Raw genomic sequence first — 24,775 nt, 5'->3', positions numbered from 1 at the left:
TAATCTGTCACCATTCAGATAATAATCTGCCTTCCTGTTTTTGCCACCAAAGTGGATAACCTCACATTTATCCACATTAAACTGCATCTGCCATGAATTTGCCCATTCACCTAACCTGTCCAATTCCCCCTGCTGTTACAGAGGAACATGACGTGGCTATTCTGTCCCTCAAACCTGTTCCACAGGGACAGGAGGAGGCCATTCAGTCCCTCAAGCCTGTTACAGAGGAACAGGTGGAGGAGGCCATTCAGCCCCTCGGGCCTGTTACACAGGGACAGGAGGAGGCCCATTCAGCCCCTGGAGCCTGTTACACAGGAACAGGAGGAAGCCATTCAGCCCCTCGGGCCTGTTGCACAGGGACAGGAGGCGACCCATTCAGCCCCTGGAGCCTGTTACACAGGAACTGGAGGAGGACCATTCAGCCCCTCGGGCCTGTTGCACAGGAACAGGAGGAGGCCCATTCCACCCCTGGAGCCTGTTACACAGGGACAGGAGGCCCATTCCATCCCTGGATAAACTTGAGTTCATCCAAAACCTTGCTGCCCAAATCCTAACTCAAACCAAGTCCCTTTCACACACCACTCCCTGTGCTCGCTGACAATATTGGCTTTCAGTCTGGCAACGCCTCAGTTTTAAAGTTCTGCTAATGCCCTAGCAGAGGAGCAGAAATCTCGGGGGGTGGAACAGCTGCAGGTGGTTACACAGATAGGGAGAGGCTGCATTCCCTCTTAATAAAAGACTTGCATTTATATAGGGTCATTCACGACCACCAGACATCACAAAGCGCTTTACAAGCAATTAAGTACTTTTTGGAATGTAGTCACTGTTGTAATGTGGGAAACGTGGCAGCCAACTTCCGCACAGCAAGCTCCTACAAACAGCAAAGTGATAATGACCAGATCATCTGTTTTTGTGATGTCGATTGCGGGATAAATATTGGTCCCAGGACAACGAGATAAACTCCCCTGCTCTTCCTCGAAATAGTGCCATGGGATCTTTTATGTCCAGTTGAGAGCAGGCTCAGTTTAACATCTCATCCGAAAGACGGCACCTCCGACAGTGCAGAGCTCCCCCAGTACTGCCCCTCCATCAGTGTAGCGCTCCCTCAGTACTGCCCCTCCATCAGTGCAGCGCTCCCTCAGTACTGCCCCTCCGACAGTGCGGGGCTCCATCAGTGCAGCACTCCCTCAGTACTGCCTCTCCCACAGTGCAGCGCTTCCTCAGTACAGTGCTCCCTCAGTACTGCCCCTCCATCAGTGCAGCACTCCTTGTGTACTGCCCCTCCGACAGTGCGGGGCTCCCTCAGTACTGCCCCTCCGACAGTGCGGGGCTCCCTCAGTACTGCCCCTCCGACAGTGCGGGGCTCCCTTAGTGTTGCGCTCCCTCAGTACTGCCCCTCCGACAATGCGGCGCTCCCTCAGTGCTGCCCCTCCGACAGTGCGGCGCTCCCTCAGTGCTGCCCCTCCGACAGTGCGGCGCTCCCTCAGTACTGTACTGGGAGTGTCAGCCTAGATTTATTTATGGGCTCAAGCCCCTGGAGTGGGACTTGAACTCACAACCTTCTGGCTCAGAGGCGAGCGTGCTGCCCACTGAGCCACGGCTGACATGTTCTGTCTGACTCTGTTCGGTTCTGTATTGTTGATAGCTTCTTCATCCATGGCCGACTGTGCACCACTCGGACGATATTATAACGGTTTTCCAACAGACGATGGCCATGGTCCAAGCTTGGACAGCTGTCGCCCTCGTACAGTCTGACTGAAGTACTCGGGCTGAGCAGATGGTGGCCCTGCCGTTGACAGAAGCTTGCCAGCTGCTCAGGAGGATATGTGTCGAGTTAGTCTCGTTATATTCCTCTGGTAAGCTCGACTAAAGAAACCTCTGCTGCTTACTGGACTTGATTGGTTTGACAGCAGCTCAACTCTCACTTCCTGTTCCTGGTGATGATAGAGAGAACGAGCATTTCTACAGCCCCTTTCACCACCTCAGGACGTCCTAAAGCCCTTTGCAGCCAATGAAGTACTGTTTGAATTGTAATCCCTTTTGTAATGAAGGCAAGCTCCCACCAATGGCAATGTGGTAATGACCAGCTCATCGGCTTTTAGTTGTTGGTTGAGGGATAAATATTAGCCCTCAGGACACCGGGGAGAACTCCTCTGCTCTTCTTCCAACAGTGGTCGTGGGATCTTTTCCATCCACCTGAGAGGGCAGATGGGGCATCGGTTTAATGTACAATATGCTCCCTCAGTACTGCCACTCCGACAGTGCAGCGCTCTCGCAGCATTGCACCTCCGACAGTGCAGCACTCCCACTGTACTACTCCTCCGATAGTGCAGCACTCTCTCAGTACTGCCCCATCAACAGTGCAGCGCTTCCACAGTATCGTTGTTCCGACAGTGCAGGGCTCCCTTAGTAGTGCCCCTCCAAAAGTGCGACGCTCCTCCAGTAGTGACTCTCCGACAGTGCAAAACGCCCTCAGTAGTGACCCACCGACACTGCAGCACTCCCTCAGTAGTGACCCTCCCACAGTGCGACGCTCCCTCAGTACTGACCCTCCCACAGTGCGACACTCCCTCAGTACTGCCCCGCCGACAGTGTGGCGCTCCCTCAGTACTGACCCTCCCACAGTGCGACGCTCCCTCAGTACTGCCCCTCCGACAGTGCGGCTCTCCCTCTGTACTGCCCCTCCGACAGTGCGACGCTCCCTCAGTACTGCCCCGCCGACAGTGTGGCGCTCCCTCAGTACTGACCCTCCCACAGTGCGACGCTCCCTCAGTAGTGACCCTCCCACAGTGCGACACTCCCTCAGTACTGCCCCGCCGACAGTGTGGCGCTCCCTCAGTACTGACCCTCCCACAGTGCAACACTCCCTCAGTACTGACCCTCCGACAGTGTGGCACTCCCTCAGTACTGACCCTCCCACAGTGCGACGCTCCCTCAGTACTGACCCTCCGACAGTGCGACGCTCCCTCAGTACTGCCCCGCCGACAGTGCGACGCTCCCTCAGTACTGCCCCGCCGACAGGTTGGAGCTCCCTCAATACTGGGACTGGATTATGGGCTCAAGACTCTGGAGTGGGGCTCGAGCCCATGACATTCTGACTCAGATGGAGATGAGTATTCAATGAGGGACGGCTGATGGAGGGACATGGCAAAGGTGTGTAGCAATCAACGAGTGCCAGACCTGATGGAGGAAGGAGAGGAAGCTCTGAGACACACAGATAGCTCTTCCCTCCCTGGGGCTGAGCCCACATGTCCATCAGAGCCAGACCCCAGCAAGTCCCAGGGCTCCCCACGAGGAACGAGGGCACAGACCCTGGGCGGGCATCCCATTGGTAAGGTGGTAACCGGCTCACATCCACCAAAGCTGATTGGCCAAGAATTCCTCACTCCGCCTCGTAACCACAGGGATTGGCCAACTGTGTGCCTCTGCCTTCTGTTAAACCTCAGGGGATTGGACATTATCTTCACCATGTGGCAGACACAAGAGAAATGCAGGGAACAGCACCAACCCTTGTACATGGCCTGCTTTGACTTCACAAAAGCCTTCGATACTGTCAACCGTGAGGGATTATGGAGTGTCCTCCTCAGATTCGGCTGCCCTCAAATGTTTGTCACCATCCTCCGCCTGCTCCACGATGACAATGGAAGCCATGATCCTGACCAACAGATCCACCACAGGCCCATTCCGCAATCGGACCGGGGTCAAACAAGGCTGCGTCATCGCACCAATGCTCTTCTCGATCTTCCTCGCTGCAATGCTCCATCTCACTCTCGGCAAGCTCCCCGCTGGAGTGGAGGTAAATTACAGGACAAATGGGAATCTGTTCAACCTTCGCCACCTCCAGGCCAGATCCAAGGTCGTCCCATTGCCCGTCGGCGAATTACAGTAGCAGACGACCGTGTACGAGAGCATGGGCCTCACACTAAACATCCGTAAGACAAAGGTCCTCCACCAACCTTCCCCCGCCACACAGCACTGCCCCCCGGTTATCAAAATCCACGATGAGGTCATGGACAATGTGGACCACTTTCCATACCTGGGGAGCATACGGTCAACAAGGACGAGGTCCAACACCGCCTCCAGTGTGCAAGTGCAGCCTTCGGTCGCCTGAGGAAGAGAGTGCTCGAAGACCAGGACCTCAAACCCAGCACCAAGCTCATGGTCGACAGGGCTGTAGTGATACCCGCCCTCCTTCATGGCTCAGAGACATGGACCATGTACAGTAGACAGAACTCACTTTCAGAGTGGAAGCAAACCTTTATCGACTTCGAGGGAATGCCCATGATGATGAAACCTCATGGGATTGGCCAACTGCGCCCCTGTCTTCTGTTGCACCTTAGGGGATTGGCCAGCTGCGCCCCTGTCTTTTGTTAAACCTCAGGGGATTGGCCAATTGCGCCACTGTCTTCTGTTACACCTCAGGGGATTGGCCAACTGCGCCCCTGTCTTCTGTTAAACCTCAGGGGATTGGCCAACTGCGCCCCTGTCTTCTGTTAAACCTCAGAGGATTGGCCAATTCTGCCACTGCCTTCGGTGAAACCACAGGAGATGATGATGGTCAACTGCTCCACCGTCAGCTGTTAAACTTCAGCATTTTGGTCAATTCTGCCCCTGCCTTTTGTTAAGTTTCAGGGGATTGGTCAATTCGGCCCCTGTCTTCTCTTAAACCTCAGGGGATTGGCCAAGTGCTCCACCGCCTTCCGTTAAACCTCAGGTGATTGGCTAAGCGCGCCGGCGGATTTAAGGACAGCTGATTGGAGGAAGGCCGTCGCCTTCGCCTGGCTACGAGCCGCCGATTGGCCGCAGATGACAAGTGATTTCCCCGAGCTTTTCACTTCTGCCCAGCAACAGGCAGCTGATTGGTGCACCTCCCGCGGAGGGGAGCCGCCCGCTGATTGGCCGCAGATGCACGGCCCCGCATGGCAACCGGCGGCTGATTGGCTAAGAATTCTTAAACGGAAAATGATGAACAAGAGGAATATTCGACATCACTTCCGCTGCCAACTGGACGCCGGAACCAGCAACAAAACAGGTAGAAAAATAACCGTCAGTTAACAGTGGCTCCGGACCCTCACCTTTAACCCTCAACCCCGGCCCCCAACCTTCACCCTCAACCCCGGCCCCCGACCCTCACCCTCAACCCCGGCCCCCGACCCTCACCCTCAACCCCGGCCCCCGACCCTCACCCTCAACCCCGGCCCCCAACCCTCACCTCTGACCCTGGAGCTCACCCTTAACCCCGGCCCCCGACCCTCACCCTTAACCCCGACCCTCACCTTTAACCCCGGCCCCCGACCCTCACCCTTAACCCCGGCCCCTGACCCTCACCTTTAACCCCGACCGTCACCTTTAACCCCGGCCCCTGACCCTCACCTTTAACCCTGGCCCTCGCCCATCGCCCCGACGCTAACCGCTAACCGCTAACCCTGATGCTAACCCCTAACAGGGATCCTAAGCCTGAATGCTAAATTGCGCAGTGTAAATAGAAAGAAAGACTTGGAGGTTGAAATTTGGTTGCTAACGCCTGCTGCTAATGCCGGTGTTGGGTGTTAACTGGGCGTTGGGCGTCTGGAACTGGTGCTCCGTGTTGTTGACGCCTGCCACGAAATTTGGTGTTCATTTTTTGAGGGCGTTAAAATGTCACCTCCTGCTGGCTAACGCCATGGAAATTGCGATGTCAATTCGCGTGCAATGCCTGCTTGACAGCATTCTCAGCATTCTCAGCAAATTCACTTTTTCCGCCTCACGTGGCGGATGGTGTTGATGAACCTGAAAATGTTGGACTGCACAAGGCGCAGCAATCAATCCGGGGTGTTATTTAAAGGGGCTCCGAGGTCTCGGACAATGCTGCGTTTGATGCTTGCACAGACGGTCGGGTGTTGGCCTCGTCCTGCTGTTGAATCGTATTAGATCGTGACTGAGGGCAGGCATTGGGATGGCCACAGGTCCACTGCGTGGAAGGAGGAGAGGTCAGAGTGGCCGCAGCCATTTTGCGCACCGCGTGCTCGCCGCGAGCTCCGCAGTTAAGTGGAGCCAACGAACGGAGGAAGGCAAGAACAACACCAAGGGAAGGAAGGCCCGAACATCGCAGGAGGGATGGAGACCCGAACATCGGCGGTCATCTAAATTCTCAGAGCGGCCCTGGACAATGTGGACCATTTTCCATACCTTGGGAGCCTACTATCTGCCAGAGCAGACATTCGTTGACGAGGTCCAACACCGCCTCCAGTGCACCAGCGCAGCCTACGGTCGCCTGAGGAAGAATGTGTTTGAAGACCTGGACCTCAAAGCTGCTACCAAGCATATGGTCTACAGACCAGTAGTGATACCCGCCCTCCTATATGGCTCAGAGACGTGGACTATATACAGGAGACACCTCAAGTTGCTGGAGAAATACCTCCAGCGTTGCCTCCGCAAGATCCTGCAAATCCACTGGGAGGACAGATGCACCAACGTTCGTGTTCTTGCTCAGGCCAGCATCGAAGCACTGACCACACTCGACCAGCTCCGTTGGGCGGGCCACATTGTCCGCATGCCTGACACAAGACTCCCAAAGCAAGCGCTCTACTCGGAACCCCTACGCAGCAAGTGAGCCCCAGGTGGGCAGAGGAAATGTTTCAAGGGCACCCTCAAAGTATCTTTGATAAAGTGCAACATCCCCATCGGCATCTAGGACAGTCTTTGGCCATGATGATGGTGACTTGGGGAGGGCTAACAAGGCAAGTGAATACACAATAAATGGTAGGACACTGAAACGTGTAGAGGAACAGAAGGACCTTGGAGTGCATGTCCACAGATCCCTGAAGGTAGCAGTACAGGTAGATAAAGTGGTTAAGAAGGCATATGGAATACTTGCCTTTATTAGCCAAGGCATAGAATACAAGATCAGGGAGGTTATGCTTGAACTGTATAAAATACTAGTTAGGCTACAATACTGCGTACAGTTCTGGTCACCATATTACAGGAAAGGTGTAGTTGCACTCGAAGGTACAGAGGAGATTTACGAGGATGTTGCCTAGACTGGAAAATTTTAGTTATGAGAACAGATTGGATAGGCTGGGGTTGTTTTCTTTGGAACAGACGAGGCTGAGGGGAGACCTTATTCAGGTGCATCAAATTATGAGGGGCCTGGACATAGTGGATAGTAAGGGTCTATTTCCATTGGTGGAGGGATCTGCTATAAGGGGGCATAGTTTTAAGGTGGTTGGTGGAACGTTTAGAGGGGATTTGAGGGGGGGCTTCTTTACGCAGAGCATTGTAAGAATCTGGAACTCGCTGCCTGGAAGAGTGGTGGATGCAGAAACCCTTGCCACTTTTAAGAGATGGTTGGATCGGCACTTAAAGTGCAGTAACCTGCAGGGTACGGATCTAGAGCTGGTAATTGGGATTAGACTGGATGACCTTTTGTTGGACAGCGCAGATATAATGGTAAGTACTGCATGGAATCGAATACGGCCAGGGTGATCGCGTGGACTAGGTTTGATCGCCTGGATAGGTTGGAGAGGAATTTTCCCAGATTTTTTCTCCCTAAATTGGCCTGGGTTTTTATCTGTTTTTTGCCCCTCCCAGGAGATGACATGGCTCCGGTTGGGGTGGAGTGTAGAATGTTTCAGTGCAAGGAGTGTTGCAGTTGTGTGAGGGCGGACTGGTTGGGCTGGGTGCTCTTTCCTTTCCGTCATTGCTCATAGGTTTATATGTAACCTTCAGGGCTACTGACCGAGGGCCCTGCAGCTCTTTGTCGGCCGGTGCGGACACGATGGGCCGAAATGGCCCCCTTCTGCGCTGTAAGTTTCTATGTTTCTAGATAGAGTATTAGGAAGGACCCATTTCCCTCAGCAGAGGGGTGAAGAACATGGACCTATTTTCTCTGTTTGTTTCTAAGAGTAGACTATTCGGCCCTTCGAGCCTGCACCACCATTCAATAAGATCATGGCTGATCATTCACCCCATTACCCCTTTCCTCCTTTCTCTCCATACCCCTTGATCCCTTCAGCCGTAAGGGCCATATCTAACTCCCTCTTGACTATATCTAACTCCCTCTTGACTATATCTAACAAACTGGCATCAACAACACTCTGCGGGAGAGAATTCCACAGGTTAACCACTCTCTGAGTGAAGAAGTTTCTCCTCCTCATCTCAGTCCTAAATGGCTAACCCTTTATCCTTAGCCTGTGATCCCTGGTTCTGGACTTCCCCAACATCGGGAACATTCTGCATCTAACCTGTCCAGTCCCATCAGAATTTTATATGTTTCTATGAGATCCCCTCTCATTCATATAAACTCCAGTGAATACAGGCCCAGTCGATCCAATCTCTCCTCATATGTCAGTCCTGCCATCCCAGGAATCAGTCTGGTGAACCTTCGCTGCACTCGCTCAATAGCAAGAATGTCCTACCTCAGATTAGGAGACCAAAACTGAACACAATATTCCAGGTGAGGCCTCACCAAGGCCCTGTACAACTGCAGTAAGAATTCCCTGCTCCGATACTCAAATCCACTAGCTATGAAGGCCAACATACCATTTGCCTTCTTCACCGTCTGCTGTACCTGCATGCCAACTTTCAATGACTGATGTACCATGACACCCAGGTCTTGTTGCACACCTCCTTTTCCTAATCTGCCGCCATTCAGATAATCTGCCCCGAAAGTGGATAACCTCACATTTATCCACATTATACTGCATCTGCCATGCATTTGCCCACTCACCTAACCTGTCCAAGTCATCCTGCAGCCTCTTAGCATCCTCCTCAGAGCTCACACCGCCACCCAGCTTAATGTCATCTGCAAACTTGGAGATATTACACTCAATTCCTTCATCTAAATCATTGATGTATATTGTAAATAGCTGGGGTCCCAGCACTGAGCCCTGCGGCACCTCACTAGTCACTGCCTGCCATTCTGAAAAGGACCCGTTTATCCTGACTCTCTGCTTCCTGTCTGCGAACCAGTTCTCTAACCCCATCAATACATTACCCCCAATACCATGTGCTTTAATTTTGCATACTAATCTCTTGTGTGGGACCTTGTCAAAAGTCTTTTGAAAGTCCAAATACACCACATCCACTGGTTCTCCCTTGTCCACTCTACTAGTTACATACTCAAAAAATTCTAGAAGATTTGTCAAGCATGATTTCATTTTCATAAATCCATGCTGACTTGGACCGATCCTGTCACTGCTTTCCAAATGCGCTGCTATTTCACCTTTAATAATTGATTCCAACATTTTCCCCACTACTGATGTCAGGCTAACCGGTCTATAATTCCACGTTTTCTCTCCCTCCTTTTTTAAAAAGTGGGGTTACATTAGCTACCCTCCAATCCATAGGAACATCCAGAGTCGATATACTGTTGGAAAATGATCGCCAATGCATCCACTATTTCTGGGGCCACTTCCTTAAGTCCTCTGGGATGCAGACTATCAGGCCCTGGGATTTATCGGCATTCAATCCCATCAATTTCCCTAACACAATTTCCTGACTAATAAGGATTTCCTTCTGTTCCTTCTCTCTAGACCCTCGATCCCCTAGTATTTCCAGGTGGTTATTTGTGTCTTCCTTCGTGAAGACAGAACCAAAGTATTTGTTCAATTGGTCTGCCATTTCTTTGTTCCCCATTATAAATTCACCTGAATATGACTGCAAGGGACCTACGATTGTCTTCACTAATCTTTTTCTCTTCACATATCTATAGAAGCTTTTGCAGTCAGTTTTTATGTTCCCGGCAAGTTTCCTCTCATACTCTTCTTTTTTTTTTTACCCCTCCTAATTAAACCCTTTGTCGTCCTCCTGCTGAAATCTAAATTTCTCCCAGTCCTCAGGTTTGCTGCTTTTTCTGGTCAATTTATATGCCTCTTCCTTGGATTTAACACTATCCCTAATTTCCCTTGTTAGCCACGTTTGAGCTACCTACCCCATTTTATTTTTACTCCAGACAGGGATGTACAATTGTTGAAGTTCATCCGTGTGATCTTTAAATGTTTGCCATTGCCTATCCACCGTCAACCCATTAAGTATCATTCGCTAGCCTATTCCAGCCAATTCACGTTTCATACCATCGAAGTTACCTTTCCTTAAGGTCATGACCCTAGTCTCTGAATTAATAGTGTCATCTCCATCTTAATGAAGAATTCTACCATATTATGGTCACTCGTCCCCAAGGAGCCTCACAAAACAAGATTGCTAATTAGTCCTTTCTCAATACACATCACCCAGTCGAGGATAACCAACTCTCTAGTTGGTTCCTTGACATATTGGCCTAGAAAACCATCCCTAATACACTCCAGGAAATCCTCCTCCACCGTATTGCTACCAATTTGGTTAGTCCAATCTATATGTAGATTAAAGTCGCCCATGATAACTGCTGTACCTTTATTGCACGCATCCCTAATTTCTTGTTTGATGCTATCCCCAACCTCACTACTGCTATTTGGTGGTCTGTACACAACTCCCACTAGCGTTTTCTGCCCTTTGGTATTCCGCAGCTCCACCCACACCAATTCCACATCATCCAAGCTCATGTCCTTCCTTACTATTGCGTTAATTTCCTCTTTAACCAGCAACGCTACCCCATCTCCTTTTCCTTTCTGTCTATCCTTCCTGAATGTTGAATACCCCTGGATGTTGAGTTCCCAGCTTTGGTCATCCTGGAGCCTTGTCTCCGTAATCCCAATTATAGCATATTCATTAATAGCTGCCTGCGGAGTTAATTTGCCCACCTTATTACGAATACTACTTGCATTGAGGCACAGAGCCTTCAGCTTGTCTTTTTAACACACTTTGCCCCTTTTAGAATTTTGCTGTAATGTGGCCCTTTTTGATTTTTGCCTTGTGTTTCTCTGCCCTCCACTTTTACTTTTCTTCTTTCTATCTTTTGCTTCTGCCCCAATTTTACTTCCCTCTGTCCCCCTGCCATATTAGTTTAACCCCTTCCCAAAAGCACTAGCAAACACTCCCCCTAGGACATTGGTTCCGGTCCTGCCCAGGTGTAGACCGTCCAGTTTGTACTGGTCCCACCTCCCCCAGAACCGGTTCCAATGTCCCAGGAATTTGAATCCCTCCCTGCTGCACCACTGCTCAAGCCACGTATTCATCTGAGCTATCCTGCTATTTCTACTCTGACTGACTAACACGTGGCACTGGTAGCAATCCTGAGATTACTACCTTTTGAGGTCCTGCTTTTTAATTTAACTCCTTGCTCCCTAAATTCAGCTAGTAGGACCTCATCCCATTTTTTACCTATATGCACCACAACAACTGGCTGTTCACCCTCCCCCTCCAAAATGTCCTGCACCCGCTCCGAGACATCTTTGACCCTTGCACCATGGAGGCAACATACCATCCTGGAGTCTCGATTGCGGCTGCAGAAACGTCTATCTAGTCCCCTTACAATAGAATCCCCTATCACTATCGCTCTCCCACTCTTTTTCCTGCCCTCCTGTGTAGCAGAGCCACCCATGGTGCCATGAACTTGGCTGCCACTGCCTTCCCCTGATGAGCCATCTCCCCTAACAGTGCCCAAAGCGGTGTATCTGTTTTGGAGGGGGATGACTGCAGGGGCCCCTTGTACTACCTTCCTTCCACTGCTCTGCCTAATGATCACCCATTCCCTATCTGCCTGAGTAACCTTTACCTGCGGTGTGACCAACTCACTAAACGTGCTGTTCATGACATCCTCAGCATCGCGAATGCTCCAGAGTGAATTCCTGCGCAGCTCCAGTGCCGCAATGCGGAAGCGTTCCTGAGTTCCCACATTGCACAGGAGGAGCATGACATGGGTCTGGGCTCTCCTGCCATGACTTAACCCTTAAATTAACTTAATTTGGCAACAATGTCAAAGATTACCTACTGATAAGGAAATAAAAAGAAAAAGATTAATTACTCACCAACCCACCAGCCAATCACTTACCCGCTTGGCTGTGACATCACACTTCGATTTCTTTTTACTACTTTGTTTTACCTTCGGCCTCGCTCTGCCGCACTGCTGCTCCTCCTCCCGGGGAGCATAGAATTAAAGTAATTGTTAGTATGCTTAGAGGGGATTTGAGGAGAATCTTTTTAACCCAGAGGATGGTGGGGGTCTAGAACTCACTGCCTGAAAGGGTGGGAGAGGCAGATACCCTCATAGCATTTCAAAAGTATTTTGATGTGCACTTGGAATTGCCGTAACCTGCAGTGCTACGGCCAAGAGCTGGAAAGTGGGATTAGGCTGGATAGCTCTTTGTCGGCCGGCACGGACACGATGGGCCGAATGGCCTCCTTCTGTGCTGTAATTTCTATGATTCAGAGAGACAGAGAGTAGGGATAATGGATATTACACAGGATATACCGCACTGAAACAGGCTATTCGGCCCAATCAGTCCATGCCAGCGTTTATGCTCCACTCGAGTCTCCTCCCATCCCTTTCCTCATCCAAATCTATCAGCATAACCCTCTATTCCCTTCTCCCTCATATGCTTGTCCAGCCTCCCCTTAAATGCATCGATACTATTCACCTCAACCCCTCCCTGTGGTAGCGAGTTCCACATTCTCAGCGCTCTCTCGGCAAAGAAGTTTCTCCTGAATTCCCCATTGGATTTCTTGGTGACTGCCTTATATTGATGGCCTCTAGTTATGCTCTTCCCCACAAGTGGAAACATTCTCTCTGTATCAATCAAAACCTTTCCTAATTTTCAAGACTTCTATTACATTATCCCTCAGCCTTTTTTCAAGAATAAAGAGACACAGCCTGTTCATCATCTTTTCTTTGTACGTATACCCTCGCATATCTGGTATTATACTTCTAAATCTTCTCTGCACCCTCTTCAGTGCCTCTATCCTTTTTATAATATGGCGACCAGAACTGTACGCAGTACTCTAAGTGCGGTCTAACCAAGGTTCGATACAGGTTTAGCATAACTTCCCTACTTTTCCATTCTATACCTCGAGAAATCGGGCTTGGTTTGCTTATTTTAATGGCATTGCTAACCGTTGTCGCTACTTTGTGATTGGTGTATTTGTACTCCGAGATCCCTTTGTTCCTCTACCCCACCTATACCTATGCTCGCACCCTCCAAGTCATAAGTGACCTCCCTATTCTTCCTGCCAAAATGTTATACCTCACATTCGTCTGTGCTGAACTTGATTTGCCAATTGTATGCCTATTCTGCAAGTTTATTAATATCCTCCTGAAATTTGTTGCAGTCCTCCTCAGTATTGGCTAATTTCCCCCCCCCCCCCGCCTCCCCCAATTTAGTGTCATCCGCAAATTTAGAAATTGTGTTTTTGATTCCCAAGTCTAAATCGTTAACGTAAATTGTGAACAGCAGTGGTCCCAGCACTGATAGTGGGAATTGGTTAGGAGACAGAGAGTAGGGTTCGTTCTTTTCTTTTCTTTCTTTCTCTCTCTCTCTCTCTCTCTCTCCCCCCGCTGCAGTCCGTGTGGTGAAGGTGCTCCCACAGTGCTGTTAGGGAGGGAGTTCCAGGATTGTGACCCAGCGACAATGAAGGAACGGCCAATATATTTCCAAGTCAGGATGGTGTGTGACCTGGAAGGGAACATGGAGGTGGTGGTGTTCCCATGATCCTGCTGCCCTTGTCCTTCCAGCTGGTCAGGTGGCGGGTTTGGGAGGTTCTGTCGAAGAAGCCTTGGCGAGTTGCTGCAGTGCATCTTGTCGATGGTACACACTGCATGTCACGGTGCGCCGGTGGTGGAGGGAGTGAATGTTGAAGGTGGTGAGCTATGATATGATGATGATGGGGAGCCAATCAAACCAGGCTGCTTTGTCCTGGATGGTGTCGAGCTCATTGAGTGTTCCACACAATCCTGACTTGTGCCTTGTAAATGGTGGAAAGGCTTTGGGGAGTCAGGAGGTGAACCACCATCTATCTATCTGCAATGTAGACGGAGTGTGGAACATCAGTACAGCGACATCTACTTGGAGATGGGCCTGTGGACAGGGTGAGCGGGTATGCTATAGAAAATAGGTGCAGGAGGAGACCATTTGGGCCTTCGAGCCTGCACCACCATTCAATAAGATCATGGCTGATCATTCACCTCAGTACCCCTTTCCTGCTTTTTCTCCATACCTCTTGATCCCTTTAGCCGTAAGGGCCATATCTAACTCCCTCTTGAATATATCCAATGAACTGGCATCAACAACTCTCTGCGGCAGGGAATTCCACAGATTAACAACTCTTGAGTGAAGAAGTTTCTCCTCATCTCAGTCCTAAATGGCCTACTCCTTATCCTAAGATTATGTCCCCTGGTTCTGGACTTCTCCAACATCGAGAACATTCTTCCCGCATCTAACCTGTCCCGTCCGGTTTGAACCTTATACGTTTCTATGAGATCCCCTCTCATCCTTCTAAACTCCAGTGTATAAAGGTCCAGTTGATCCAGTCTCTCCTCATATGTCAGTCCTGCCATCCCGGGAATCAGTCTGGTGAACCTTTGCTGCACTCCCTCAATAGCAAGAACGTCCTTCCTCAGATTAGACCAAAACTGAACATAATATTGCAGGTGAGGCCTCACCAAGGCCCTATACAATTGCAGTAAGACCTCCCTGCTGCTATACTCAAATCCCCTAGCTATGAAGGCCAACATGCCATTTGCCGCCTTCACCGCCTGCTGTACCTGCATACCAACTTTCAATGACTGATGAACCATGACACCCAGGTCTCGTTGCACCTCCCCTTTTCCTAATCTGCCGCCATTCAGATAATCTGCCTTCGTGTTATTGCCCCCAAAGTGGATAACCTCACATTTATCCACATTATACTGCATCTGCCATGTATTTGCCCACTAACCTAACCTGTCCCAAGTCACCCTGCAGCCTCTTAGCCTCCTCCTCACAGCTCACACCACCACCCAGTTTAGTGTCATCTGTGATTGTTATCTGCTGTGTTTCAGGTCCCAGGCTCTCGTTGATCTGATCGAGTTGGCGCCTGAGTTTTGGGAACCATGACTACGAAAACTGAGGACGTGTTCTCTCTGACAAAGGAGGAGGAAGCCACGGGGGTGACTGGCAGGTAACGGAGCCCCCGCCACAACGGATCGCGACCTACCATGTGCCATCGACCCCAGCACAACCCACCGACATCATCAAACCCAACCGCTGTCGACTCTCTTTATTGCCCCTCTTCCCCCTTCCAACCCCCTCCCCTCCACCCCGTCGACCCTCTTTCTCCCCCAACGCCCGTCGACATTCCCCCCTCGACCCTCTTCCCCCTCCCCTGTCGACCGTCTGTCACCCCGGGTGGTGGGGGGGGGTGGGGCGCAGGAGTGTGGTGGGGGGGCGGGCTGGGGGGGTCGGTGGGGCGGGGTGGTTAGGGGGTGGGGTGGTTGGGGTGGGGCGGAGGGGGGGGGTGGGGCGGGGGGGTGAGGGGGTGTCTGTCTATGGGCATTGTCTGTACTGGGGGGATTTCATGCGACCCTCACACCGTTGATATGTTCACCCCCCCCCCGCAGGATTTACATCCCGAAGATCATCTCCCAGGGCCCGGCGAAGGAGTGGATTGAGCGTCGACGGCTTACCATCCGCCCCTGGGCCTCCTTCGCCGACCAGAAACGCTTCTCCCGGCCCAAGAACTTCGGCGAGCTGTGCAAGCGGCTGGTGAAGAACGTGGAGTACTTCCAGAGCAATTACGTCTTTGTGTTCCTGGGCCTCATCGTGTACTGTGTGTGAGTGACCAACCGAGGGGGGGGGGGGGCGGGTGGGAGGGGAGAAGGGGAGCGGGTGCCCAGAATGAGGGCTGCTGGACCTGGTGTGGGGAGGAGAGGCGGTTGGGCGTTCCACAGATACGAGGCTGCCCTGTGACTGCTACCTGGCAGACTCTGCAACTCCCGAGTAGAAAAGGAGGGGCAGCAAGCCCCCCGGGCGAGGGGCTTGGGGGGACGTTCCCGGGCGAGGGGCTTGGGGGGACGTTCCCGGGCGAGGGGCCTGGGGGGACGTTCCCGGGCGAGGGGCCTGGGGGGACGTTCCCGGGCGAGGGGCTTGAGGGGACGTTCCCGGGCGAGGGGCTTGAGGGAACGTTCCCGGGCGAGGGGCTTGAGGGGACGTTCCCGGGCGAGGGGCTTGAGGGAACGTTCCCGGGCGAGGGGCTTGAGGGAACGTTCCCGGGCGAGGGGCTTGAGGGAACGTTCCCGGGCGAGGGGCTTGAGGGAACGTTTCCCGGGCGAGGGGCTTGGGGGGACGCTCCCGGGCGAGGGGCTTGAGGGAACGCTCCCGGGCGAGGGGCTTGAGGGGACGTTCCCCGGGCGAGGGGCTTGGGGGGACGCTCCCGGGCAAGGGGCTTGAGGGGACGGTCCCCGGTAACGTGAGATTCTTTAATCTGTTTTCCGGGTGATTTGAAACCGTTTGCCGGGTGATTTGAAACCGTTCTGCTTCTCTCTCAGGATCACCTCTCCGATGCTGCTCATCGCCTTGGTGGTGTTTTTTGGCGCCTGTTACATCGTCCACCTGAGGGCCTCTCAGTCCCGCCTTGTCCTGTTCGGTGAGAGATGTTCGACTGTTGCCGCTTCAAAGACTGGTCAATGCGCCTGTGTCAGTAGCGAGCCCCCCCACCCCCCTCCCAGGTCACACGCAGCAGGAAAGGCCCAGGCTCCATCCTCGGCCTGTGTTGAGTGAGCCAAACTCAGCCCGTGCGGCAGCGGGGGGCTGCAATCGTGGTTTTACCCACTCCAGCGAATCCATCAGGACAGACGCGATTTCGGAGTGAAATAAAGCATCTCTCGCGGTGAAACTTCGAAATCTCGGGATTTTGTGGGGGGTGGGGGGGACCTCGAGCCGAATGCCTGGTGGCGTGAATTCGCCATTTTTCACGTACTGCGCGAACAGTACGTCGGAAGGTCGGAACTCTGCGAATCGTCACTGGCTGGGTTCTATTTTTGGGGGGGTGGGGGGGGGGGGGGAGTTCTTTCCTCGTGACAGGCATTCGGAATGAATTGAATTTAATGTAAGAGCCAAAAGTCTCGGGAGTATCTTATATACAGGTACGACATTTATTGAAGATGCAAAGCTTATGGGGTACGGTTGCATAGTTGTAATGTTACTGAAAGAAAGCGAGACTTGCATTTATATAGCGCCTTTCACGACCACCGGACTTCTCAAAGCGCTTTACAGCCAATGAAGTACTTTTGGAGTGTAGTAGCTGTTGTAATGTGGGAAACAACACGGCAGCCAACTTGCGCACAGCAAGCTCCCACAAATAGCAATGTGATAATGACCAGATCATCTGTTTTTTGTTATGTTGATTGAGGGATAAATATTGGCCCAGGACACTGGGGATAACTTCCCCCCAGCCCCCCGCTCTTCTTCGAAATAGTGCCATGGGATCTGTTACATACATCTGAGAGGGCAGACGGGGCCTCGGTTTAACGATTTATCTGAAAGACTAGTAATCCAGAGAACTGGACTGGTGACCCAGAGACGTGAGTTCACATCCCACCACGGCAGCTTGGGAATGGTAATTCAGTTAATTGAATAAATCTGGAATTAAAAAGCTATGAAACTACCGGATTGTCGTTTAAAAACCCATCTGGTTCACCCGTGCCCTTTAGGGAAGGAAATCTGCCGTCCTTACCCGGTCTGGCCTATATGTGGCTCCAGACACACAGCACTGTGGTTGACTCTTAATTGCCCTCTTAAATGGGCCAGCAAGCCGCTCCCTTGTATAAGGTGGCTCACCAACATCATCTCAAGCGCAATTGGAGATGGGCGATAAATACTGACCTTGTCAGCGAATACATACCGTGAATGAGTTTTCTAAATAAAGTGTGGGGATGATGAGCTGCGAGAGGAAATGTATTATACGCAAAGATTTACAGTACTACTCCGTGCACCATACAGCGCACACAAATCCAAGTCTCTTTTGTATTATCTGTGGTGGGAAGCCTCATTAACAAGGTGGCTTGAGCTCTCTGCTCAGTCTGCTCACTTCATTCAGTGCACCTAATGTTCCAGGCCTGTTGGAGGGCTAGGTCACGGTATTGGCATTCCTCCCTCAATGTTAGCGAGTTTGCTCATCATTTTATGTTTTCAAGGGAACCAGGAATGACGTGACAGCGAGAGCGTTGAATCCAGTGTCTCTTTAAGGTTTGTCGCAGCTTAAAGCAAAGAAAAAAGGTCAGACTTGCATTTATATAGCACCTTTCACAACCACTGGATGTCCCAAAGCACTTCACAACCAATGAAGTACGGTCACCTTTGTAATGTAGGAAACGCGGCAACCAACTTCCGCACAGCCAGCTCCCACAAGCAGCACTGTGCTATCGCCGAGATGTTCTGTTTTTGTTCTGTTGATTGAGTGATTGATTATTTGCACGCAGGTTCTTGTGTCCTCCTGTGCGTGTGCGCCATGGATCCCGCCCCCTTTTTGTGCATGGGCGCTCGATCGTGTCGCGCATGCGCAGCACGATATAGGAAGACACCAGAAGTGGGGCTGAACCACGTTGGAGCGCACAGCCGCTCGAGCCTGGAGCTCAAGCTGCTACATAGGCTTTCGGGTTCTCCCCAGGACCTTTTGCCTACAATATCGCTGCGATCATCTACACAAACGTTTTCGTGGCCTTCTGAGAAAGAGAGAGGAAATCGGAGGGGGGAGAGCGAGAGATGAAGAGGGGGGGCAGAGAGAAAGAGAGCGACTGGGAGGAGGCAGAGAGCGAGGGGACAGGGGATCGGAGGGGGGAGAGAGAGGGAACTCGGGGAGAGGTGGTCAACAACTCGGTGTGATGGGGGGGTGGTAAAGAGCACGGAGAGCACAGTGGGGATGGGGGAAGAACGTGATCCAGGTCGAGAGGGAGGGGGTGGGGGTTGAGAGCGAGAACGTGATCCAGTTGGTAAGACAGGGGAAGGGGGGTGGGGGGGAAGGGAAGGGAAGGAGGCCAGGCCCTTGGGCGAGGGGGGATGTGGGCAGGAACTTATTTGGTGGGTGGGGGACAGGTGTTGGGCGAAGGTCGTAACCCGTGAGAGTGAATCCTGTCTGTTCCAAGTGAGCTCTGATCTGTCTGGTGTTGGCAGTCAGAATGGCTGAAATGACACTTTGCAAAGTCACTAATTACATAGGCAGAACGATTCTAATTACATCTTCCAGAGAAACTGCTGGGTGTGTCTGGTAAATCAGCAATCCGGTCTTTGGGTCCCCTTATTACATCAGAGCTTTTGTTGTTACAAATTAACACACCTCCGACAGTGGCGCTCCCTCCGTCCTGCCCCTCCCACAGTGCGGCGCTCCCTCCGTCCTGCCCCTCCCACAGTGCGGCGCTCCCTCCGACAGTGCAGCGCTCCCTTCGACAGTGGCACTCCCTCCGTCCTGCCCCTCCGACAGTGCGGCGCTCCCTCCGTCCTGCCCCTCCGACAGTGCGGCGCTCCCTCAGTACTGCCCCTCCGACAGTGCGGCGCTCCCTCCGTCCTGCCCCTCCGACAGTGCGGCGCTCCCTCAGTACTGCCCCTCCGACAGTGCGGCGCTCCCTCAGTACTGCCTTTCCGACAGTGCGGCGCTCCCTCAGTACTGCCCCTCCGACAGTGCGGCGCTCCCTCAGTACTGCCCCTCCGACAGTGCGGCGCTCCCTCAGTACTGTCCCTCCGACAGTGCGGCGCTCCCTCAGTACTGCCCCTCCGACAGTGCGGCGCTCCCTCAGTACTGCCCCTCCGACAGTGCGGCGCTCCCTCAGTACTGTCCCTCCGACAGTGGCACTCCCTCCGTCCTGCCCCTCCGACTGTGTGGCGCTCCCTCCGTCCTGCACTGGGAGTGTCAGCCTCTGAGTGCTCGGGTCGCTGGAGTGTGACTTGAACCCGCAACCTTCTGACTCAGAGGTGAGGGTGCTGCCCACTGAGCCAAGGCTGTGACACCTCATGGGGTAACCTTTCATCCCAGGAATCAATCTATCTGCATCTTGCCCTCCCCCGTAATTGATCGTTACTGTGCACCCCTCACACCGCAGATCATTAACCTTTACATCGCAGCCCCCAGGAAGCCAGCTGTAATTGTGCAGAGCTTGTGATCTTGGGTTGAGAGACTGTGAGACCAACTCACTTCAGAGGGATCCTGATACCAGTACTTTTAATAGGATCAGAGGATTGTATTATGAGGAGAGATTGAGTAGTGTGGGCCTATACCCTCGAGTTTAGAAAACTGAGAGGTGATCTCACTGAAACATACAAGATTCTGAGGGGGAATTGAGAGCAAGTGAGGGAGAGTGTTCCCCTGTCTGTGGAGGGTCTAGAACTAGGGGACACAGTCTCAGAATAAGGGCTCAGCCATTTAAGACTGAGATGAGGAAAAATGACTTCACTCGGAGGGTTCTGAATCTTTGGAATTCTCTACCCCAGAGGGCTGTGGAGACTCAGTCGTCGAGTATATTTTTTTATGTAACAGGAGGCTGCACCACTGCCATGCACAAGCCTTATTTCAATGGAAGCACAATTCAATTTGGCCCCACAACAAATCCTGCGACCTTTGGCCAATCACCAACATCCAACTTGCCTATATAAGACGAGGCGTTGCTAATCCACAGGCCTTAAATCTTTAATTGGCTCCTTTTGCAGCTAGCATGTAACTGTCTTTCGGATGAGACGTTAAACTGTCATCTGTTCTCAGGGGAATGTAAAAGATCCTGGGGCCACTATTTCCAAGATGAGCAGGGGAGAAATAATTCCTGGTGTCCTGGGCTGAAATTTATCCCTCAACTAACATCATTAAAACAGATTATCTGACCATTATTGTTTGTGTTTGTGGGAGCGTGCTGTGTGTCAATTGGCTGCTGCGTTTCCCACATTACAACAGTGACCACACCCAACAAGTAACTCGTTGGCTGAAAAGCGTTTTGGGACGTCCCGAGGTGAAAGGCACCACAGAAATGCAAGTTCTTGCTTTCAGTGAGGGGTCATTGTTCACAGACCTGGAGAGTAGGGTGGCACAAGGAGGTTAGCCTGCGCCCCCTGGGGTGCGTGCCCCGTATCCCACTTCCCACTGGGTGCGGGATATCTGGGCTGCTGCCTGAGCCGTGCGCTTTCTTTATCTGCAGGTCGTGAGCTGAGCCCCGCACACCAGTACGGAGTCTCCGGGGCCATCTCCTTCCCCTTCTTCTGGCTGGCCGGGGCTGGATCTGCCGTCTTCTGGGTGCTGGGTGAGTAACGGGAGGGTGAGGGGTCGAGGTTATCGCTGGACCCTGCACACTGCTGGAGTCTCAGCACTCCATCTCTCTCACTCCTGTCTCGCTCAACCATCTCCATCTCTCTCCCTGGTTTCGCTTTCGCCTGCCCCCCCCCCCCCCCCCCCGTCTCGCTCTGGCCCCCCCCCCCTCCCGGGTCTCGCTCTGGGCCCCCCCCCACCCCAGACTCGCTCTGCCCCCCCCCCCCGTCTTGCTCTGCCCCCCCCCCCCATCTCGCTCTAGCTTCTCCTCCACCCCCCCCCCATCTCGCTCTGGCCCCCCTACCCCCCCCCCCCCCCCGTCTCCCTACCCCTCACTCTGCCCCCTCACTCCTCCCCCCCCCCCCCCCCCCCCCCCCTCCTCGATCTCTCTCTGCCATCTCTCTCTCGGTCTTTGAAACATAGAAAATAGGTGCTGGAGTAGGCCATTCGGCCCTTCGAGCCTGCACCATCATTTAATAAGATCATAGCTGATCATTCCCTCAGTACCGCTATCCTGTTTTCTCTCCATACCCCTTGATCCCTTTAGCCGTAAGGCCATATCTAACTCCCATTAACAGGCATCAACAACTCTCTGAGTGAAGAAGTTTCTCCTCATCTCAGTCCTAAATGGCCTACCCCTTATCCTCAGACTGTATCCCCTGGTTCTGGACTTCCCCCACATTGGGAACATTCTTCCCGCATCTAATTTGTCCAGTCCCGTCAGAACCTGATACGTTTCTATGAGATCCCCTCTCATCCTTCCAAACTCCAGTGTATCAAGGCCCCGTTGATCCAGTCTCTCCTCATATGTCAGTCCAGCCATCCCGGGAATCAGTCTGGTGAACCTTCGCTGCACTCCCTCAATAGCAAGAACGTCTTTCCTCAGATTAGGTGACCAAAACTGAACACAATATTCCAGGTGAGGCCTCACCAAGGCCCTGTACAACTGCAGTAAGACCTCCCTGCTCCTATACTCAAATCCCGTAGCTATGAAGGCCAACGTACCATTTGCCTTCTTCACCACCTGCTGTACCTGCATGCCCACTTTCAATGACTGATGAACCATGACACCCAGGTCTCGTTGCACCTCCCCTTTTCCTAATCTGCCATTCAGATAATATTCTGCCTTCGTGTTTTTGCCCCCAAAGTGGATAATCTCACATTTATCCACATTATACTGCATCTGCCATGCATTTGCCCACTCACCTAACTTGTCCAAGTCACACTGCAGCCTCTTATCGTCTTCTTCACAGCTCACACTGCCACCCTGGTTAGTATCATCTGCAAACATGGAGATATTGCACTCAATTCCTTCATCTAAATCCTTTATATGTATATTGTAAAGAGCTGGGTTCCCAGCACTGAGCCCTGTGGCACTCCACTAGTCACTCCCTGCCATTCTAAAAAGGACCCGTTTATCCCGACTCTCTGCTTCCTTTCTGCCAACCAGTTCTCTATTCATGTCAGTACATTACCCCCAATACCATGTGCTTTAATTTTGCACACCAATCTCTTGTGTGGGACTTTGTCAAAAGCCTTTTGGAAGTCTAAATACACCACATCCACTGGTTCTCCCTTGTCCACTCTACTAGTTACATCCTCAAAAAATTCCAGAAGATTTGTCAAGCATGATTTCCCTTTCGGAAATCCATGCTGACTTGGACCGATCCTGTCACCGCTTTCCAAATGTGCTGCTATTTCATCTTTAATAATTGATTCCAACATTTTCCCCACTACTGATGTCAGGCTATCCAGTCTATAATTACCCGTTTTCTCTCTCCCTCTTTTTTTAAACAGTGGTGTTACATTAGCTACCCTCCAGTCCATAGGAACTGATCCAGAGTCGTTAGACTGTTGGAAAATGATCACCAATGCATCCACTATTTCTGGGGCCACTTCCTTAAGTACCCTGGGATGCAGACTATCAGGCCCCGTGGATTTATCGGCCTTCAATCCCATCAATTTCCCTAACACAATTTCCCACCTAATAAGCATATCCTTCAGTTCCTCCTTCTCACGAGACCCTCGGTCCCCTCGTACTTCCGGAAGGTTATTTGTGTCTTCCTTCCTGAAGACAGAACCAAAATATTTGTTCAGCTTGTCTGCCATTTCTTTGTTCTCCATTATAAATTCATCTGAATCTGACTGCAAGGGACCTACGTTTGTCTTCGCTAATATTTTTCTCTTCACATATCTATTGAAGCTTTTGCAGTCAGTTTTTATGTTCCCAGCAAGCTTCCTCTCATACTCTATTTCCCCCTCCTAATTAAACCCTTAGTACTCCTCTGCTGAATTCTAAATTTCTCCCAGTCCTCAGGTTTGTTGCTTTTTCTGGCCAATTTATATGCCTCTTCCTTGGATTTAATTTCCCTTGTTAGCCATGGTTGAGCCACCGTCCCTGTTTTATTTTTATTCCAGACAGGGATGTACAATTGTTGAAGTTCATCCATGTGATCTTTAAATGTTTGCCATTGCCTATCCACCGTCAACCCTTTAAGTATAATTTGCCAGTCTATTCTAGCCAATTCACACCTCATACCATCGAAATTACCTTTCCTTAAGTTCAGGACCCTAGTCTTTGAATTAACTGTGTCACTCTCCATCTTACTGAAGAATTCTACCATATTATGGTCACTCTTTTCCAAGGGGCCTCTCACAACAAGATTGATAATTAGTCCTTTCTCATTATACATCACCCAGTCTAGTTTGGCCAGCCCTCGAGTTGGTTCCTGGACATATCTCTCTCTCTCTCTCTCTCTCTTTGTCTGTGTGTCGCTTTCGATTTGCCTCTCTTGCTCTCTGTCTGTCTCTCTCTCTCCTCGGTCTGTCTCTCTCTCTCTTTATCTGCCTGTCTGTCTCTCTCTCTCTCTCTCTCTCTCTTTTTCTTTCTGTCTGTATCTCGGTCTCTCTTGGTTTCAGTCTCTGTGTGTGTCTCTCTCTCTCTCTCTCTCTCTCTTCCCCCCCCCCCCTCCCCACCCCTGTTTTTGTCTTGATCTAACTTTCTCTCTCTCCCCAGGTGCCACCCTGGTGATAATTGGAGGCCACGCTGGGTTCCACGAGCTGGAGTCTGGGGATGGGGATGAGCTGCAGATGGAGTCTGTTTAACAGGCGGCAGAGAGAGCAAAGAATTGGGAATTGGGTCGGCGACTGAGACAGGACGTGGCCACAGCACTTTATAAAGTGGGAGAGAGTGTACGGTCGAGACCTCACCAGTGCAGCTCACCACACTAAACATAATCTGTTTACAGTTACCGAGTGGCCTCGCTCTGTGTCTCAGTCTGAACACTACTGCAATAATTCATATTAAACCTCACCATAATCCATTATTCCCCTCTCACTATCTCCGATTATGTCTAGCTTAGAATCGGCTAAAGGCTCACTGTAATCAGATATAACATGACTCCATAATCTGTATATGATCAATAATATTGCCTGCACACTTCCATTTCCAAGTTTCTCTTGGGAGTTTTATCTGTTTTGATCTTGCTATTTAACATTGTAGTTGCCTATGTAAAAATTTTGAATGGGAATGTTGTATGTAAACAGTTGGGTGTAACGGTGCGACTACATGCCCCAGCCAGTACGTGGGGCCATGGCCTGTTTTTTTTTCACTCTGGTGTAACTGTCTCCATCTTGTGTATATAAAACGCTCCCAGATTTATCAACA

The 24,775-nt window shown here is 51.5% G+C and overlaps 2 protein-coding genes across 2 annotated transcripts in view; both read left to right on the top strand.

Annotated features, from left to right (window-relative positions):
• The window catches only part of LOC139240766 (probable G-protein coupled receptor 139), a 21,922-nt gene extending 16,867 nt beyond the window's left edge, over nt 1–5,055 (top strand). The window contains exons 3-4 of the mRNA XM_070869245.1: nt 1,646–1,744; nt 4,715–5,055. Coding sequence (XP_070725346.1) covers nt 1,646–1,744; nt 4,715–5,055 — 440 coding nt within the window. The remainder of the gene's footprint in view (nt 1–1,645; nt 1,745–4,714) is intronic.
• On the top strand, nt 4,946–24,775 carry LOC139240972 (prenylated Rab acceptor protein 1-like). The gene is made up of 6 exons (XM_070869591.1): nt 4,946–5,032; nt 14,888–15,006; nt 15,446–15,658; nt 16,373–16,470; nt 21,002–21,103; nt 24,125–24,775. The coding sequence occupies exons 2-6, from the start codon at nt 14,939–14,941 to the stop codon at nt 24,211–24,213; spliced, it is 570 nt and encodes a 189-aa protein (XP_070725692.1). The 5' UTR covers nt 4,946–5,032; nt 14,888–14,938; the 3' UTR covers nt 24,214–24,775.

This window comes from Pristiophorus japonicus, chromosome X (genome assembly GCF_044704955.1).
Source record: "Pristiophorus japonicus isolate sPriJap1 chromosome X, sPriJap1.hap1, whole genome shotgun sequence".
Classification (NCBI taxonomy): domain Eukaryota; kingdom Metazoa; phylum Chordata; class Chondrichthyes; family Pristiophoridae; genus Pristiophorus; species Pristiophorus japonicus.
The sequence above is the reverse complement of the archived record's forward strand: the minus strand, read 5'-3'. Positions and strand labels throughout refer to the sequence as shown.